This window comes from Balaenoptera physalus (assembly GCF_965194825.1).
Source record: "Balaenoptera physalus genome assembly, chromosome: 3".
NCBI lineage: Eukaryota > Metazoa > Chordata > Mammalia > Artiodactyla > Balaenopteridae > Balaenoptera > Balaenoptera physalus.
In genome coordinates this window covers 61,556,476-61,577,064 of record NC_138890.1, presented here as the reverse complement: position 1 = coordinate 61,577,064, position 20,589 = coordinate 61,556,476, and the positions used below count along the sequence as shown (strand labels likewise).

The window sequence follows — 20,589 nt, the reverse complement described above, 5'->3', positions numbered from 1 at the left end:
TGTACCATTTTTCTAGGTTCCACATACATGCATTAATAAACGATATTTGTTTTTCTCTTTCTGACTTACTTCACTCTGTATGACAGTCTCTAGATCCATCTGCATCTCTACAAATGACCCAGTTTTGTTCCTTTTTATGGCTGAGTAATATTCCATTGTATATATGTACCACATCTTCTTTATCCATTCATCTGTCGATGGGCATTTAGGTTGGTTCCATGTCCTGGCTATTGTAAATAGTGTTGCAATGAACATTGGGGTGCATGTGTCTTTTTGAATTATGGTTTTCTCTGGGTATATGCCCAGTAGTGGGATTGCTGGCTCATATGGTAATTCTATTTTTAGTTTTTTAAGGAACCTGCATACTGTTCTCCATAGTGACTATATCAATTTACATTCCCAGCAACAGTGCAAGAGGGTTCCCTTTTCTCCGCACCCTCTCCAGCATTTGTTGTTTGTAGATTTTCTGATAATGCCCATTCTAACTGGTGTGAGGTGATACCTCATTGTAGTTTTGATTTTCATTCTCTAATAATTAGTGATGTTGACCAGCTTTTCATGTGCTTCTTGGCCATCTGTATGTCTTCTTTAGAGAAATGTCTATTTAGGTCTTCTGCCCATTTTTGGATTGGGTTGTTTTTTTTTTAATATTGAGCTGCATGAGCTGTTTATATATTTTGGAGATTAATCCTTTGTTGATTTGTTTGCAAATATTTTTCCCATTCTGAGGGGTGTCTTTTCGTCTTGTTTATGGTTTCCTTTGCTGTGCAAAAGCTTTTAAGTTTCATTAGGTCCCATTTGTTTATTTTTGTTTTTATTTCCATTACTCTAGGAGGTGGATCAAAAAAGATCTTGCTGTGATTTATGTCAAAGAGTGTTCTTCCTGTGTTTTCCTCTAAGAGTTTTATAGTGTCTGGTCTTACATTTAGGTCTCTAATCCATTTTGAGTTTATTTTTGTGTATGGTGTTAGGGAGCGTTCTAATTTCATCCTTTTACATGTAGCTGTCCAGTTTTCCCGGCACCACTTATTGAAGAGACTGTCTTTTCTCCATTGTATAACCTTGCCTCCTTTGTCATAGATTAGTTGGCCATAGGTGCGTGGGTTTATCTCTGGGCTTTCTATCTTGTTCCATTGATCTGTGTTTCTGTTTTTGTGCCAGTGCCATATTGTCTTGATTACTGTAGCTTTGTAGTATAGTCTGAAGTCAGGGAGTCTGATTCCTCCAGCTCCGCTTTTTTCCCTCAAGACTGCTTTGGGTGTTCGGGGTCTTTTGTGTCTACATACAAATTTTAAGATTTTTTGTTCTAGTTCCCGTAAAAAATGCCATTGGTAATTTGATAGGGATTGCATTGAATCTGTAGATTGCTTTGGGTAGTATAGTCATTTTCACAATATTGATTCTTCCAATCCAAGAACATGGTATATGTCTCCATCTGTTTGTATCATCTTCAATTTCTTTCATCAGTGTCTTATAGTTTTCTGCATACAGGTCTTTTGTCTCCCTAGGTAGGTTTATTCCTAGGTATTTTATTCTTTTTGTTGCAATGGTAGATGGGAGTGTTTCCTTAATTTCTCTTTCAGATTTTTCATCATTAGTATATAGGAATGCAAGAGATTTCTGTGCATTAATTTTGTACCCTGCAACTTTACCAAATTCATTGATAAGCTCTAGTAGTTTTCTGGTGGCATCTTTAGGATTCTCTATGTATAGTATCATGTCATCTGCAAACAGTGACAGTTTTACTTCTTCTTTTCCAATTTGTATTCCTTTTATTTCTTTTTCTTCTCTGATTGCCATGGCTAGGACTTCCAAAACTGTATTGAATAATAGTCGCGAGAGTGGGCATCCTTGTCTTGTTCCTGATCTTAGAGGAAATGGTTTCAGTTTTTCACCATTGAGAATGATGTTTGCTGTGGGTTTGTCATATATGGCCTTTATTATGTTGAAGTAGGTTCCCTCTTATGCCCACTTTCTGGAGAGTTTTTATCATAAATGGGTGTTGAATTTTGTCAAAAGCGTTTTCTGCAGCTATTGAGAAGATCATATGATTATTATTCTTCAGTTTGTTAATATGGTGTATCTCATTGATTGATTTGCATATATTGAAGAAGCCTTGCATCCCTGGGATAAATCCCACTTGATCATGGTGTATGATCCTTTTAATATATTGTTGGATTCTGTTTTGCTAGTATTTTGTTGAGGTTTTTTGCGTCTATATTCATCAGTGATACTGGTCTGTAATTTTCTTTTTTTGTAGTATCTTTGCCTGGTTTTGGTATCAGGGTGATGGTGGCCTCATAGAATGAGTTTGGGAGTGTTCCTTCCTCTGCAATTTTTTGGAAGAGTTTGAGAAGGATGGGTGTTAGCTCTTCTCTAAATGTTTGATAGAATTCACCTGTGAAGCCATCTGGTCCTGGACTTTTGTTTGTTGGAAGATTTTTAACCACAGTTTCAATTTCATTACTTGTGATTGGTCTGTTCATATTTTCTGTTTCTTCCTGGTTCAGTCTTGGAAGGTTATACCTTTCTAAGAATTTGTCCATTTCTTCCAGGTTGTCCATTTTATTGGCATATAGTTGCTTGTAGTAGTCTCTTAGGATGCTTTGTATTTCTGTGGTGTCTGTTGTAACTTCTCCTTTTTCATTTCTGATTTTACTGATTTGAGTCCTCTCCCTGTTTTTCTTGATGAGTCTGGCTAATGGTTTATCAATTTTGTTTATCTTCTCAAAGAACCAGCTTTTGGTTTTATTGATCTTTGCTATTGTTTTCTTTGTTTCTATTTCATTTATTTCTGCTCTGATCTTTAGGATTTCTTTCCTTCTAATAACCTTGGGTTTTGTTTGTTCTTCTTTCTCTAGTTCCTTTAGGTGTAGGGTTAGATTGTTTATTTGAGATGTTTGATGTTTCTTGAGGTAGGCTTGTATAGCTATAAACTTCCCTCTTAGAACTGCTTTTGCTGCATCGAATAGGTTTTGGATCATCGTGTTTTTGTTGTAATTTGTCTCTAGGTTTTTTTTATTTCCTCTTTGATTTCTTCAGTGATCTCTTGGCTATTTAGTAACGTATTGTTTAGCCTCCATGTGTTTGTGTTTTTAACGTTTTTTTCCCTATAATTGATTTCTAGTATGACAGCGTTGTGGTCAGAAAAGATGCTTGATATGATTTCAGTTTTCTTAAATTTACTGAGGCTTGATTTGTGACCCAAGATGTGATCTATCCTGGAGAATGTTCTGTGTGCACTTGAGAAGAAAGTGTAATCTGCTGTTTTTGGATGGAATGTCCTATAAATATCAGTTAAATCTATCTGGTCTATTGTGTCGTTTAAAGCTTGTGCTTCCTTATTAATTTTCTGTTTGGATGATCTGTCCATTGGTGTAAGTGAGGTGTTAAAGTCCCCCACTATTATTGTGTTACTGTCGATTTCCTCTTTTATAGCTGTTAGCAGTTGCCTTATGTACTGAGGTGCTCCTGTGTTGGGTGCATATGTTTATAATTGTTATATCTTCTTCTTGGATTGGTCCCTTGATCATTATGTAGTGTCCTTCCTTGTCTCTTGTACCATTCTTTATTTTAAAGTCTATTTTATCTGATACGAGTATTGTTACTCCAGCTTTCTTTTGATTTCCATTTGCATGGAATATCTTTTTCCATCCCCTCACTTTCATTCTGTATATGTCCCTAGGTCTGAAGTGGGTCTCTTGTAGACAGCATATATATGGGTCTTGTTTTTGTATCTATTCAGCAAGCCTGTGTCTTTTGGTTGGAGCATTTAATCCATTCACGTTTAAGGTAATTATAGATATGTATATTCCTATGACCATTTTCTTAATTGTTTTGGGTTTTTTTTTTTTAAAAGAAATTCACGTTCTTTCTTTCTTTCTTTCTTTCTTTCTTTCTTTCTTTATTATTTATTTATTTATTTGTTTATTTATTTATTTATTTATTTATTTATTTATTTATTTATGAATGACTGTGTTGAGTCTTCGTTTCTGTGCGAGGGCTTTCCCCAGTTGCGGCAAGTGGGGACCACTCTTCGTCGCAGTGCGCGGGCCTCTCACGGTCGTGGCCTCTCTTGTTGCAGAGCGCAGGCTCCAGACACGCAGGCTCAGTAATTGTGGCTCACGGGCCCAGTTGCTCCGTGGCATGTGGGATCTTCCCAGACCAGGGCTCGAACCCGTGTCCCCTGCATTGGCAGGCAGATTCTCAACCACTGCGCCACCAGGGAAGCCCTTGGGTTTGTTTTTGTAGGTCCTTTTCCTCTCTTGTGTTTCCCACTTAGAGAAGTTCCTTTAGCATTTGTTGTAGAGCTGGTTTGGTGGTGCTGAGTTCTCTTAGCTTTTGCTTGTCTGTAAAGCTTTTGATTTCTCCATCGAATCTGAATGAGATCCTTGCCGGGTAGAGTAATCTTTGTTGTAGGTTCTTCCCTTTCATCACTTTAAGTATATCGTGCCACTCCCTTCTGGCTTGTAGAGTTTCTGCTGTTAACCTTATGGGAGTTCCCTTGTAAATTATTTGTCGTTTTTCCCTTGCTGCTTTCTGTAATTTTTCTTTGTCTTTAATTTTTGCCAATTTGATTACTGTGTGTCTCGGCGTGTTTCTCCTTGGGTTTATCCTGTATGGGACTCTCTGCGGTTCCTGGACTTTGGTGGCTATTTCCTTTCTCGTGTTAGGGAAGTTTTCGACTATAATCTCTTCAAATATTTTCTCAGGTCCTTTCTCTCTCTCTTTTCCTTCTGGGACCCTTATCATGTGAATGTTGTTGTGTTTAATGTTGTCCCAGAGTTCTCTTAGGCTGTCTTCATTTCTTTTCATTCTTCTTTCTTCTGTTCCGCAGCAGTGAATTCCACCATTTTGTCTTCCAGGTCAGTTATCCATACTTCTGCCTCAGTTATTCTACTATTGATTCCTTCTAGTGTAGTTTTCATTTCAGTTATTGTATTGTTCATCTCTGTTTTTTCTTTAATTCTTGTAGGTCTTTCTTAAACATTTCTTGCATCTTCTCAATCTTTGCCTCCATTCTTATTCCGAGGTCCTGGATCATCTTCACTATCATTATTCTGAATTCTTTTTCTGGAAGGTTGCCTATCTCCACTTCATTTAGTTGATTTTTGGGAGTTTTATCTTGTTCCTTCATCTGGTACATAGCCCTCTGCCTTTTCATCTTGTCTGTCTTTCTGTGAATTTGGTTTTTGTTCCACATGCTGCAAGATTGTAGTTCTTCTTGCTTCTGCTCTCTGACCTCTGGTGGATGAGGCTATCTAAGAGGCTTGTGCAAGTTTCCTGATGGGAGGGACTGGTGGTGGGTAGAGCTGGGTGTTGCTCTGGCAGGCAGAGCTCAGTAAAACTTTAATCCATTTGACTGCTGATGGGTGGGGCTGGATTCCCTGGTGTTGGTTGTTTGGCCTGAGGCAACCCAACACTGGAGCCTACCTGGGCTCTTTCTTGGGGCTAATGGTGGACTCTGGGAGGGATCATGCCAAGGCGTAGTCCACAGAAGTTCTGCTGCCAGTGTCCTTGTCCTCACAGTGAGATGTAGCCACCCCCCCACCTCTGCAGGAGAATGTCCCACACTAGCAGGTAGGTCTGGTTCAGTCTCCCCTGGGGTCACTGCTCCTTCCCCTGGGTCCTGATGCGCACATTACTTTGTGTGTGCCCTCCAAGAGTGCAGTCTCTGTTTTCCACAGCCCTGTTGAAGTCCTGCAATCAAATCCTGGTAGCCTTCAAAGTCTGATTCTCTAGGAATTCCTCCTCCCGCGGCTGGACTCCCAGGTTGGGAAGCCTGACATGGGGCTCAGAACCTTCACTCCAGTGGATGGACTTCTGTGGTATAAGTGTTCTCCAGTGTGTGAGTCACCCACCCAGCAGTTACGGGATTTGATTTTATTGTGATTGTGCCCCTCCTACCGTCTCATTGTGGCTTCTCCTTTGTCTTTGAATGTGGGGTATCTTTTTTAGTGAGTTCCAGTGTCTTCCTGTCATTGATTTTTCAGCAGTTAGTTGTGATTCTGGTGTTCTCACAAGAGGGAGTGAGTGCACGTCCTTCTATTCCTCCATCTTGAACCAATCTCCTTGCCTTCATTCTTAAATGATTATATTTAGTGATTTTGATATGCATTGCCCTTACAGCAAAGGAGGTTGAGCATCTTTTCATGTGCTTATATATCTTCTTTGGAGAGGTGTGGTATAATTCCTTTGCCTATCTTAAATTGGATTATTTGTCTTTTTATTGTTGGTTTTAAGACTTCTTTATATAATGTGGATATTCGATCCTTATCAGATGTATGGTTTTCAAAAATTTTCTCCTATTCTGTGGGTCTTTTCATTTTCTTGATAGTGTCCTTAGAAGCACAAAAATTTAAAATTTTGATGATGTCCAGTTTTTATCTCTTTTTCTTTATATATGACACTTTAGGTGTCATAGCTAAGAAACCATTGCCTAATCAGAGTTCTTGAAGACTTTATCAATGTTTTCTTCTAAGTGTTTTATAATTGTAGCTCTTACATTTGGTTTTGATCTATTTTGAAAGTATATGGCATGAGGTAGTGGTCCAACTTCATTGTTTTTTGTGTGGATATTCAGTTGTCCCAGCACTATTTGTTAAAAACACTGTTTTCCCCCTATTGAATGGTCTTGGCAGCCTTTTTGAAAATTAATTCACTGTATTTCTGGATTCTCAATTCTATTCCAGTGATTTATATGTATATATTTGATTTTGATGACCACTTTCCTTTGCAAATGCTTATCTTTTTGTTTTAGACAGTTTGTCAACTTGGGTCTCTTTGTTTCTCTTGTCACAGAGTCTTCTTTCCCTTACTCCTAAAGCCCCAGTCTCAAGGGCTGCAGCTTTTTTTTTTTTTTTTTTTTTTGAAATCTTCCCCAGTTCACGTGCACACATATAGTATGCTCTGGCCCTCCTCTCCATCTCAGGACAGCTGTACCTTGAATCCTTTAAGTAATCTTCCACCATGCTTTCTTTTCCCTTATTATTATTATTTTTTTAGCCGTGCCACCCAGCTTTTGGGATCTTAGTTCCCCAACCAGGGATTGAACCCGGGCCCTTGGCAGTGAAAGCGTGGAGTCCTTAACCACTGGACTGCCAGGGAATTCCCTCCCTCCCTCTTAATAATCAAAGGTTATCATATCATTTGACCCCTGCATTTATAATTTACTACTGTTCTTTCCTGGGCTCTTACTGTGGCTTTCTGACCCATATCATTGGCCTGGTTTATTATATATGCTTTTGTTAGGTTGACCTTGATTTCCCTCTTTGGCTCAGGGATTCTTCTTTGTACTCTGTTTGTCCATGGCCTTTCTACCCATCATCATATCCACCCCCCTATCATCTGATGCTTCTACATCCTTTACTTCCAAGTTAGACTAGAGAACTCAGCCCTCAAACACGCCTTTTTATTGTATACCCAGCCTGTTAAGTGGTTCTAAGAACATAGGCATTAAGCATTACAAACCCACGGGCTTCCCTGGTGGCGCAGTGGTTGAGAATCTGCCTGCCAATGCAGGGCACACGGGTTCGAGCCCTGGTCTGGGAGGATCCCACATGCCGTGGAGCAATTAGGCCCGTGAGCCACAATTACTGAGCCTGCGCGTCTGGAGCCTGTGCTCCGCAACAAGAGAGGCCGCGATGGTGACAGGCCCGCGCACTGCAATGAGGAGTGGCCCCCGCTTGCTACAGCTGGAGAGAGCCCTCACACAGAAACGAAGACCCAACACAACCATAAATAAACAAATAAATAAATAAATAAACTACATTCCTTTAAAAAAAAAAAAAAGTAGGCAAACTATTTAAAAAAAAAAAGCATTACAAATCCTGTCTCTCTCATTTACTATTAGGTGAAATAGTAACTAACTTAATCAAGTTAAGTTAGTTACTGTTAAGTTAGTTAACTTGTCTAAGCTTTAGTTATCTCTTTTGTAAAGAAGGGCTAATACCACCTACTTTCTAGTTGGTTCATAGGATTAAATAAAATATGCGTAGTGCCATGGAGTGGGCATTTAATAAATGTTAGATATTACTATGTTGCTGTTCCTTTTGCTTGAGGTGCCAGCTCCCTTAACTCTACTGCCCCAAGTTCTTCCTGTCCTTTGAGGGTAGAGTCCATTTCAGAGCACCATGCCTTCAATAAAACTGTTGCTGGCATTTCACTTATACCCCAAACTGGTTGTGAGCGCTTCCTTTTTTGACCCTATGCTACTTTGTGCCTTTCTTAAAGCTCGTATGTTAAAAATGCCACATAATTTCTGTATGATCACTTTCTTCTTTTCTGGTTTATAAACCATTTGAAAGCAGAGGTAGGTCTTGCTCAGCTTCATATCCCTGGCACTGGATTTATTTGTTTTAGTGTGTAATAAGCTCTCAGTGAATAGGTGGAATTCTTTTTATTGTATGAGGCCCATATTTCTTATTTAATATCCCTTGCTTAAAATTAATATTAAGCAAATATCTTTTTTTGCAAGGCTTTAGAGACAACTTCTTACATGAGCAAATAACTTTTCCTGATATAGTCCCATAGCACCTTGTCCACAGTGCTATTGTAATTTTGACTGCATTGTAATATTCCCTAATTTGTGGGCCCTTTGAGTACAGGCGCCTTGTCTTAATCAGCTTTTAATTGTTTGCTTGTCTGTCTTCCCACCTCCATAGAGCTCCATGAGGACATGGGCTGTTTCTTGAGCACTATATCGCTGGCCTTTAATGTATAGTGGGTGCTCAAATATTTGTTGAATAAATAAATGAATGGCTGAGCTCTGTCTTTTTAAGTACCATAAAATAACATTTTTGTTAAGTATCCACATAGTTGTCATATGTCTGTATCTTAGATCCAGGAAAACTTTTAACTATGAAATTCTTCATTGTGAGTTACTTCTGACCTGACAAATACGCAGAGCTTGTCTTTGCTGTTAGTACTATATTGTGCTTCTTAGCCTAATTAATATATGAATCTGAGGGTGAATTTAACTTTTTCCCCCTAATCTCATATTCTGCAGCTAAATTTGATAGCTAGGAGAAATTTGGTAGGTCTCTTCAGAAGTAGCTAGGCTTCTGGGACTTCCCTGGTGGCACAGTGGTTAAGAATCTGCCTGCCAATGCAGGGGACACGGGTTCGATCCCTGGTCCGGGAAGATCCCACATGCCGTGGAGCAACTAAGCCTGTGCACCACAACTACTGAGGCTGCACTCTAGAGCCCGCGAACCACAACTACTGAAGCCTGTGTGCCTAGAACCAGTGCTCTGCAACAAGAGAAGCCACTGCAGTGAGAAGCCCGCGCACCGCAATGAAGAGTAGCCCCCTGCTTGCCACAACTAAAGAAAGCCTGCACACAGCAACGAAGATCCAACGTAGCCCAAAATAAACAAATTAAAAAAAAAAAGAAGTAGCTAGGCTTCTTGATAGTGCACTTTTTTTACATTTGTGGAAGAGATGAGAGAGTGAATAGCTTTTAGGCTTTAATATGAAGTGGACATGTTCAGCCAAGGGAGGGAGTAATTTTCCAGGAATCCAAAGATAGTCACCATAGAGGCACTGTCAGTATAACTGGTGGAACAGACATAGCCCTGGCCCTACAGTTGCTTTCAGCTATAAGAAAAGAGAAACGATAGGCACCTTAAATGATTATTATTAGAAACACATAACAAAAAAGTATAAGTTATTTTACAAGTTTCTAGGAAATGTTATAAGTAACTTCTTAGCATTGTTGAAGCTGGGATTGTATAAATTGGATATTCCTAATAACTATAGTAAAATGTATGTTTTTAGCCTAATTTTAAAAATTATGGATATAATACCTGTTATAGAAAATGTTTTCATAAGTACAGAATAATGTAAAGAGTCAGATTGTAACCTAGTATAACTATTATTTGTCTTTTTAAAAAAAATTATTTATTTTATTTATTTATTTATTTATTTTTTGGCTGCATCGGGTCTTAGTTGCTGCACGCTGGTTCTTCGTTGAGGCATGCGGATCTTTCGTTGTGGCCCATGGGCTTCTCTCAAGTTGTGGTGTGCGGGTTTTCTCTCTCTAGTTGTGGCGTGTGGGCTCCAGGGCACTTGGGCTCTGTGGTTTGTGGCACTTGGGCTCTCTTGTTGAGGCGCTTGAGCTCAATAGTTGTGGCGCATGGGCTCAGTTGCCCCACGGCATGTGGGATCTCAGTTCCCCGACCAGGGATCAAACCCACGTCCCCTGCATTGGAAGGCAGAGTCTTTACCCCTGGACCACCAGGGAAGTCCCGATTTGTCTTTTGACTCCAGTCTTTTCTGTGTTTTTTTAAACACAGATTACATACATTTATCATTTCATCTTTTTTTTTCTGCTTAAGGTTTCATCATAAGCTTTAACATTTTTTTCCATGTATGTGTTAATATTTGCATAATAGTCAATTGTAGGCTTTACCATAATTTACTTAACTAGATGCTTGGTTGAACATTTGAGCTGTTGGAAGTGTTTTGCTATGAGGAAAATGAATGAGTCAGTGACTGAACATACCAGTGAGTTTCTGTTTGAGCTGTATGCATTAGGTAGTTGTGATGGTTAATGAAGTATGATGGTCCTACATAATGGTTGCTGTGTTTCTGTATCATTCTGTGGATGTGAGGGTAGATTGCATTAGATCCACTTTTTTCTCCCATTCAAATCTTGAATTTTTTTTTTTCCATTAGGATACATATAATGGTCCTTCTTGGAAAGGAGTATTATTAGATCAATGGAAAGAAGTATTTTTAAGGCTCTTGATACATAGTGCTAAATCACTTTCTAGATATTGTGCTTTTACCAGGAATGTATGAAGGTGCTTTTCTTAGGGACAGCTAGAAAACAAAAAAAAGAAAAAACAACAAAAATAAAAATCCTTAAACTAAATTCTGCACATGAAATATACAAAGTTTGAATTACTTTCATTTTTTTAAAATGTAGACCAGTTATTTGGTTCATTCTGCTGAGTTTGTTTTTCTATTCTGTAAAACAGGTGATTTGATGAAGAGTGCTGCTGGAGAGTTTGCAGATGATCCCTGCTCTTCTGTGAAGCGTGGCAACATGGTTCGGGCAGCTCGAGCTTTGCTCTCTGCTGTTACCCGGCTGCTTATTTTGGCTGACATGGCAGATGTCTACAAATTACTTGTTCAGCTGAAAGTTGTAAGTATAGGCCTACGTCTGTAATTTGTTCTGTCACAGCGAGGCTGCTGCTGGCCATGCTTTGTTCAACATTTCTTAGGGTTTGGTTTGGTTTTGAACTTGGTTTACCTAAATGGACCAGGAATGTTTTTAATTTCCACTCACTCCTCTGTTCCAAGTGAACATCATACTGGCTCTGCTGTGAACCTGTGTTGTCTTTGTTCTAATAAAGAATATGCAGAAAAGGTTTTGTTTTGACTCCTTCCCTTTTTGTGGTAGTGATTAAACATTTCCTTGTACCAGTAGAGTTCCAGAGTTGAGAAATCAAGATATGTTAAATTGTAGCCTTTTAGATGGAAGTCACAATAATGCTGTCCTTCCCCACCTCCCATAAAACTCCCATGTAGTAGCTGCTCAAATGTTTTAGGGCCACATAAATTGAAGAGGAAGTTTGGATTGCTATGTGAGTAGCTGTCGAAAGGAATAAAAAATTCTAGATCTTCTTTATGTACAGACTTGTATTGTTGAGAATTTTTCTTTTGGGGGGGTGTGTTTTATAGGTAGAAGACGGTATCTTGAAACTGAGGAATGCTGGCACTGAACAGGACTTGGGAATACAATATAAGGCCCTGAAACCTGAAGTGGATAAGCTGAACATTATGGCAGCCAAAAGACAACAGGTACAACCATGATTTGGGGATACATTTAAGTTGTTTGTATTATTACCTAGTGGGAAAAATCGATTTTACTTAAGTTTTCAAAAGGTACCATTATCTTCCTCTGCTAATATAGTTCCATTAAAATATTAAGTTTATGATGTGTCCTTTCAGTATTGTTAATAAAGTTAGAATTAAGTTGTATTCATGTTTTGCTCCTATTTTGATTCCTGTGAAAATTTTACTTTAGGTAGCTTAGCAGTTTGTGATAGTGTCTGGAGAAGTGATAGGCTTTTGTTCTGTGTGTTTAAGGATGAACTTGAGTTGGTGGTGGAGTTGAATTCAAACTTTTAAAAACCTTAAACCAGTCAAAACATTGGAATTACTTCTATACCAGAAAGTACCTCCCCCTCCATATTTTGTAACTTTTAAAGTGTTTCTTACCATTCATTATTAGTAGTTTTCATAGTGTTAGGAATTTGTGTTGTGTGGTATGTGGATCAGTGTTCTTATTTTTCCAGCCTTTGCTAGCCCTTTGGCATTTTGCTGTTGGGGTACTTGAAGTCTTCCCTGTGCCGTCCCTGGATGCTGTGTGTTAGATGTGTGTTCCTTAGGGGGGATGCATGCGTCACCATCCAGCTCTTATAATTTCCATAGTCCTGGTCAAGCTTGTGCTATTCTTATTTTTAAAGAGTGCTGAGAAGATGAATTTTTTTTTTAAATTAATTAATTAATTTTTGGCTGCGTTGGGTCTTCGTTGCTGTGCGTGGGCTTTCTCTAGTTGCGGTGAGCAGGGGCTACTCTTCGTTGTGGTGCACGGGCTTCTTTTGTTGCGGAGCACGGGCTCTAGGCGCACGGGCTTCAGTAGTTGTGCCGCGCAGGCTCAGTAGTTGTGGCTCACGGGCTTAGTTGCTCCGCAGCATGTAGGATCTTCCTGGACCAGGGCTCGAACCCATGTCCCCTGCATTGGCAGGAGGATTCTTAACCACTGCGCCACCAGGGAAGTCCCGAATTCTTATTATTGTTAGCCAATACCTGTATTGGTTAAAATATTTTATGCTGCAGTTTACAGAAAACCCAGCTCCAAAACTGCTTGAACATTGAGGGGTTTATATTCTCACTAATTAGAAGCCCCAAGTTAGGTTAAGTGACTTCAGGGTTGTTAAATTTAAAGGCTTTGCAGTATCATCAAGGATTCAGTTTCTTGACGTTTTCCAGCACTGTCATCTTCAGTGTGCCTGGCACTGGATGGCTGTAGAAGCTCTAGGTATGACATTTGCACGCATCAGTATGTCCAGTGAGGAAAAAAAAGGACTGTTTCTTCCATATGTCTCTTGTTATAAGCAAATGATCTAGAAGCCTCTAACAGATTTGCCCTGAATATGGATTGTATGACATACCCATTCCTTACTAATCATTGGTAAGGGGAAAGCAGTTAACTCTGACTCAGAGTAATGAAGATCTGCCTTCTTGTCTGTGACAGGGGTAGCCTTCCTGAGAATAGGAACATGCAGCAAGAACTCTGACAGGCATGAGGAACATGGGGTCAATACTGTAAATGTCCAATATATGACGGCCTCAGCTTTGGAGACTTCAGCTTTCATTTGGTTACATTTACATTAGTATAAAATTCTACCCCACAGGGTTGAGAGAATTAAATTAAAGAATGTGTGTGAAGTACTTAATATAGTGCCAGACACTCAATAGGCCCTCAGCGGTGGGCAGTTGGTGAATAGTAGTTATTGCTCATATTTTAAGCTGTAAGATGTGATCAGACTGAATCTGTACATATGAGATCCTGGTTTTACATTTCCAGTACTTAATATTACACATGATAATATAGCTAGATTTGTTGTATTTCCTGAGTAATTTAGTTAGTGTAGGCTTAGTGTGCTTTTATCATTTGTCCTTGTGTTGGCTTATGTTCCATCACATAAATCACAAGTAGTTTTTTCTTTTTGAATTTTTGAATTTTATTTATTTTTTTATACAGCAGGTTCTTATTAGGTATCCATTTTATACATATTAGTGTATATATGTCAATCCCAATCTCCCAATTCATCACACCACCCCCCGCCCCGCCACTTCTCCCCCTTGGTGTCCACACGTTTGATCTCTACATCTGTGTCTCTATTTCTGCCCTGCAAACTGGTTCATCTGTACCATTTTTCTAGGTTCCACATACATGCGTTAATATATGATATTTGTTTTTCTCTTTCTGACTTACTTCACTCTGTATGACAGTCTCTAGATCCACCCACGTCTCTACAAACGACCCAATTTCATTCCTTTTTACGGCTGAGTAATAGTCCATTGTATATATGTACTACATCTTCTTTTTTTTTTTTCCACACACACACACTGTATTTTATTTTTACAAGAGATAAATAGACTGACACCAAGCATTGTACATGGATGACCACAACAAAAGCAACAATGATTGCAATTACCAAACATGAAACACACTCATACTATGTCATAATATTGACATTCAGTCCAGTAATCCTCCACTGTAACAGCTCCTTTACTTTGCAGTGAAAATTGATTTGTATATTCTTTGCCTCTGAGTCCTTGTTGGATTTTTTTTTTTTTTTAAATTCAGACAGAAAGTCACAAAAATTATACTCATCCTCATCAGTTCACTCAGTCCCATGTAATTAAATTTTTTTTTTTCATCCTGATCTTTTGTTAGCACTTTTATGAGTTCATCAGTTTTCCATTAGAGTTCTGAAAATGCTTATTCATTCAGTTCAGCAGTACAGTCAGTTACCAGAAACCTGTACTTGTCAGAGTCTTTTCCATGAATTTCTTAAAGATGAAACCCTTTTATAGGAACATATTTGCAAAAGCATCAGAGTACACACAGAACTGTCTGTAAATGACAAAAAACTTAAAAATGACCACAGTTAAAAATTTGATGAAAGTTCATAATAATGCAGTTGACAAGAAAATTAGATATTTCTGAGATATACATTTTAAGGTAATAACTAGGATTATGACTTACAACATTATACCAGAACATATAAGATTTTTAGAAATTTCATGTAATGTCTGAAACATTTATATTAACATATTTCCATACAAATAACCCAATGAAAGTTTAGTATTGTTTTGTTTGTTTGTTTTTTTATACTGCAGGTTCTTATTAGGCATCAATTTTATACACATCAGTGTATACATGTCAATCCCAATCGCCCAATTCAGCACACCACCATCCCCACCCCACCGCAGTTTTCCCCCCTGGTGTTCATATGTCCGTTCTCTACATCTGTGTCTCAACCTCTGCCCTGCAAACTGGCTCATCTGTACCATTTTTCTAGGTTCCACATACATGCGTTAATATACGATATTTGTTTTTCACTTTCTGACTTACTTCACTCTGTATGACAGTCTCTAGATCCATCCACGTCTCAACAAATGACTCAATTTCGTTCCTTTTTATGGCTGAGTAATAGTCCATTGTATATATGTACCACATCTTCTTTATTCATTCGTTTGTCGATGGGCATTTAGGTTGCTTCCATGACCTGGCTATTGTAAATAGTGCTGCAATGAACATTCGGGTGCATGTGTCTTTTTGAATTATGGTTTTCTCTGGGTATATGCCCAGTAGTGGGATTGCTGGGTCATATGGTAATTCTGTTTTTAGTTTTTTAAGGAACGTCCATACTGTTCTCCATAGTGGCTGTATCAATTTACATTCCCACCAATAGTGCAAGAGAGTTTTTTTCTTTTTGCTGGGGCTGATTGATCCTAAGAAGAACTTGTTGTATGATAGTATGGTAATTTTATAAATATGGCAAGCTGGCCTAATTATGTTCACAATTTATTTTACTTAACATTCTTGATATAAGTTCTCTTTTGGATATGTGAAATGAATGTTAGTTATATTTAAAAATTAAAGTTTGGTGAACAGTCTTACTGTCTTAAAACCTAGTCTGATTTTGACTTATGAAGACTTACTATTATTTGAGGAAAGTGAGAACATTTAGACTGACACTATTGCATATCTTTGCAAAATGGTGGAATAAGTAAATTGATGATGTTCTTGAGATAAACACAATAATAGTCCAGAATTTTGTATGCTACTGGAGAAACTTACTGGAAAGTAATGCTGCCTCAGTTTTAATTCTGTGTGCCATGAATCCATGAAGAGTTCCTTCATAATCCCTGATGTATTAAAAAAAAAAAAAAAAGTAGTGAATTTCAAACATTTCCAAAATAAGATGTCATAAAAATCTTGAAATTATTAGTTAACATGTCAGATGATCTTCTGTTAGCACCTCCATGTCTGTTTTCTGCCCTTGGTCACACTGCTCTCTGCCTCAGGGACCTGACCTGTCTGGACTCATCCAGGGGCTTCTTTGCCCTCTGGCTTCTGGTTGGGTTGGCCACTGGGAGCGCCATTAGGAGATCAGAGGACAGGGAGGATAGCGTTTTACCCCTCCCTGCTGGTTGCCCTGGGTTCCTAAAAGTCATAGCCTCTCTTGGGTGGTATTCTCCCCACACCTCACTTCCTGGGTTCTGGTAACTGCTGCCTCGTTTTGTCTCTTTGGGCCTAAGCACCCTAATAGCCTGTGGTTTTCCTGTACTTTGCCCATACCTTTCGTAGCATAGTCCCTAAACCATCTTTGAATTGCCTAGTTTGTTTGATTTTACCATCTGTTTTCTGCTGGTATCCTTTTTTTAAAAAAAATTTTTTTAATTTATTTATTTGTTTGTTTGCCTGTGTTGGGTCTTCGTTGCGGCACTCGGGCTCTCTAGTTGTGGTGCATAGGCTTAGTTGCCCCGCGACATGTGGGATCTTCGTTCCCAGACCAGGGATTGAACCCGTGTCCCCTGCACTGGAAGGTGGATTCTTAACCATTGGACCACCAGGGAAGTCCCTCTGCTATCTTGAATGATACATTTTAAAGTTTGTCTTGGGTTTGTTGTGTGTCATGGTCATTTATAGTTTTCCTTGGACCTAATTCTTTAGCCTTTAGCCTTAGCCTCCTACAGTAGAATTTGTTGAATAGGCTGGATGTGGGTGCCTGTGTGCCTTCTGATCGTAAAATGACTTTTTATAGGGCCTGGGCCTTGGTGTATATTTCTATAAACTAGTGCTTTTTTTGGGAATTAAACTCAACTCATTTTATCCTAAAGTACCAGCCTGGTGGAAACTTCATTCTCCCTTTTAGATACTGCCCATTGGCCTCCTTCAGTTACTGGTCACAATTTTCCACATGTGTTTTCTGGCAGAATTCCTCTACTGCTGTATGCTTAGTATCCTGGACTGTTTTCACCTTTGACCTTTCCTTCTCTTCCCAGGTGTAGTATGTAATAATTTACCTCCTCATCAAGCCTTTTATATTTGCAGGCAGCCCTGGTCCAGAAAAAGGGTGTTTCCTCAAGAGCAGTATTTGGATGTGATGTGTGTACTTGGATGCTTTAGCCTCCCTTGTACCATTTAAGCAGCAGCCACCCAGTGAGGAAATGTTGAACCTTATGAGATCTACAGGCACTCTGGGATTTACCTATTTGTCTCTAAGGTTTTTCTGGAACGTGGCGTGGGGGTGAGGATGTTGCTGAAAATAATAATGAATAACTTTAAAAAGGTGTTTACTATGTGTTAAACACTGTTACAGTTCCTTGATAAACACGAATTTGTTTAATTTTTACAAAAACAGTATAAGTTAGATCCTATAATTGATCAGATATTAGTTTTTATAGGTGAAGGAACTGTATGTAGCATAGAGAGGTTAAGTAATTTGGCATGGACATTCATCTAGTAAGTGGTGGAGCCAGGTTTTGAACCTAGGCTTGTCTGGCTCCAGAGGACAGGGATTTTGTTTAAACTGCTACTGTAATCCCTAATGCCTAGAACATGGCCTAGATACAGTAGTGTTCAATAAATATTTGTTTAACTAAAGAGAGAATAACCCATTTTGCTGTACTGCAGATCCATCCTGGAATGGGATTCTGTGTGTGGCCATAATCTGTTACTTTCTTGGGCTAGAATATTATTTGCTGACTAGAAGTTTTGAATTTCTATTAGGCTGCAGGCTCTTATTTGACTGTAAGGGTGAAATAGATGGCAGAGGTAATGATCTGCCAGCATCCACCCTGGTTCCTGTGAAGAGGACTACCTCTGTCTTACATTGTCAACTCTGCCTCCCTAATATGCTAAGGATGGAGTACTTTGATGTTTACATTCTACCCACCCAGGTACATGAGCTTGTTGAAATAGGTTTGGTAAAAATGTCGTGCTTCTTCCCTAGTCTGTGAAGTCTTTCATGATTATTTTTCTGAAAGCCTGAACAGACAAATTGGTAATGGATAGTACTGCCACTGTTTTATGTGTAAATCACCTATACTGGATGGGTTTGACCATGGACCATTTCTTTAAGTATAGTCATTTGAACACAAGAGAAGACATCTGATCAAAAGTATCTATGGGGGCTTCCCTAGCAGTCCAGTGGTTAAGACTCTGGGGGTGTCACGGAGTTCGATCCCTGGTTGGGGAACTAAGGTTCTGTATCCTGTGCGGTGTGGCCAAAAAAAAAAAGTATCTATGGCTACAGTTTTATGTTGTTAAGAGGGACATGAGAGGAAACTTTCACTTGAATTTCCAGGTCTTAGTTAGAAAGTGTTATGGATTGCTTAGAATTTAGCTTCTGTTTCTTGGTCACTGCATGTGATAGTTGGTTCAGATTATGTTGAAAGGGGTCATTTCCACTTTATGTTTTCTGTTTGTTCCTGAGTCTGTTTGAAATATAACTGGATTGGTCAAATTGGTGAATCATGAAGGCTAAAGTAGACCAAGGAACTCTATAATTTTTTAAGTAATTTATTACACTGCTTAATAGCTCACTTTTTTTCACTAATCTGGGTTACTTATCAGGACTGTATATCTTGAAAAGAATTCTTATGATTGATCATTATTATAGTAAGTAGTGCTGCCTTGTGATAGTGTCTATTTTCCTATCTTAACAAAACCTAGTTTCTTTGTCCTATGGCAAATGCAATTCTAAAGAGAGAAAATAGAACACCTTAGCAGTTAGGACAAACTATGGTGGCTGTCATTTTCATCATAGATTAAAATATATCCCCCATACTTGTAAAAAGAAGTCTATCAAAGATACATTGTGATGAGGGCAAGACATTTAGAAAATGCCACACAGAACATGTATACTAGCTGCTTACGCATAATGGTGAGCCCTAGACCTTTGTCATAGTTTGAGTCTTGAAATGATCATCGACTCTCTAAATCCATGGGGTCCTATTTCTGAGTATTGAACCTGATGTAGTCTTTGGAAAAGTAGGAGTTTATCATACCAGGCCAGGCAGTGGCTTTAGGAAACTCAGATGTTGAATAGTAATTTTGACACCTATTATAACTTTAGGTGACCACAAGTGTCTTTGCTAACCTTTACAAGAGGCTGTACTGATATCTAGGTTATAGATACTTAGGAAGAATGCCAAAGTTGACTGCAAAACATTTTATAAAACAAAGGACAGGGCTTCCCTGGTGGCGCAGTGGTTGAGAATCTGCCTGCTAATGCAGGGGACACGGGTTCGAGCCCTGGTCTGGGAAGATCCCAGATGCCGCGGAGCAACTAGGCCCGTGAGCCACAACTACTGAGACTGCGTGTCTGGAGCCTGTGCTCCGCAACAAGAGAGGCCGCGATAGTGAGAGGCCTGCGCACCGCGATGAAGAGTGGCCCCCGCTTGCCACAACTAGAGAAAGCCCTCGCACAGAAACGAAGACCCAACACAGCCATAAATAATAAATAAATAAATAAAATTAAAAAAAAAAAAACAGGGCTTCCCTGGTGGCGCAGTGGTTGGGAATCCGCCTGCCAATGCAGGGGACACGGGTTCGAGCCCTGGCCTGGGAGGATCCCACATGCCGCAGAGCAACTAAGCCCGTGCGCCGCAACTACTGAGCCTGCGCGTCTGGAGCCTGTGCTCCGCAACAAGAGAGGCCACGATAGTGAGAGGCCTGCGCACCGCGATGAAGAGTGGCCCCCGCTCGCCGCAACTGGAGAAAGCCCTCGCACAGAAACGAAGACCCAACACAGCCAAAAATAAATAAATAAATTTATTAAAAAAACAAAACAAAACAAAAAAAAAACAAAGGACATTATTAAATGCTTAAAGGCAAATGCCTCCTTAGAAAACTTAAAAGTCCCTGAGGTTGTGGTGAGGGCAAGACATTTAGAAAATGCCATACAGAACACGTGCACCAGCTGTTTAAGCATAATGGTGAGCCTCAACCCCGTGTCATAGCTTGAGTCTTGAAATGATCACTGATTCTCAAAATCCACAGGGTCCTGTTTATGAATATTTAGCCTAATGTACGGTGCTACAGGGCATTTGGAGTGCTGTGCGCTATTGCTTGCAAATTCAGATTCCAAATGAGAAAAGAATTCTAGGAGGAAAAGTAAGCTGTCATATTATACAAGGTTTGAATAAAGATGCAAACCTAAAACATATAGTGAGATGAAGTTTCAGGAAAAGGGAGGAGGTTTGGTGTTCTAATGCTTAATTAGGAACTCATTTAGAAAGATGAGCCATTAAACAGCTGTCAGACTTTAAGTTGAGTAATTGACTTTGGCCTTTCTAAGTCAGTTTTCTCTTACTGTTTGCACATGTAATACTCATTTTAAAAACATTTAAATTTGTACTCTAGGATTCAGTTGGTGACATTAACATTGAAATTCTAGGATCACACGTAAAATAGAGTTGGAACAGTTGGTGGTCAGTTATGGTTATCACTTATATTTCTCTTCTGTGGTGGCAATCCACATTTACCGAAGACTT

General features: G+C 39.1%; 1 protein-coding gene across 1 annotated transcript in view; it reads left to right on the top strand.

Annotated features, from left to right (window-relative positions):
• Window positions 1–20,589, top strand: part of CTNNA1 (catenin alpha 1) — a 186,322-nt gene that overhangs the window by 51,506 nt on the left and 114,227 nt on the right. The window contains exons 4-5 of the mRNA XM_082454580.1: window positions 10,983–11,149; window positions 11,689–11,808. Coding sequence (XP_082310706.1) covers window positions 10,983–11,149; window positions 11,689–11,808 — 287 coding nt within the window. The remainder of the gene's footprint in view (window positions 1–10,982; window positions 11,150–11,688; window positions 11,809–20,589) is intronic.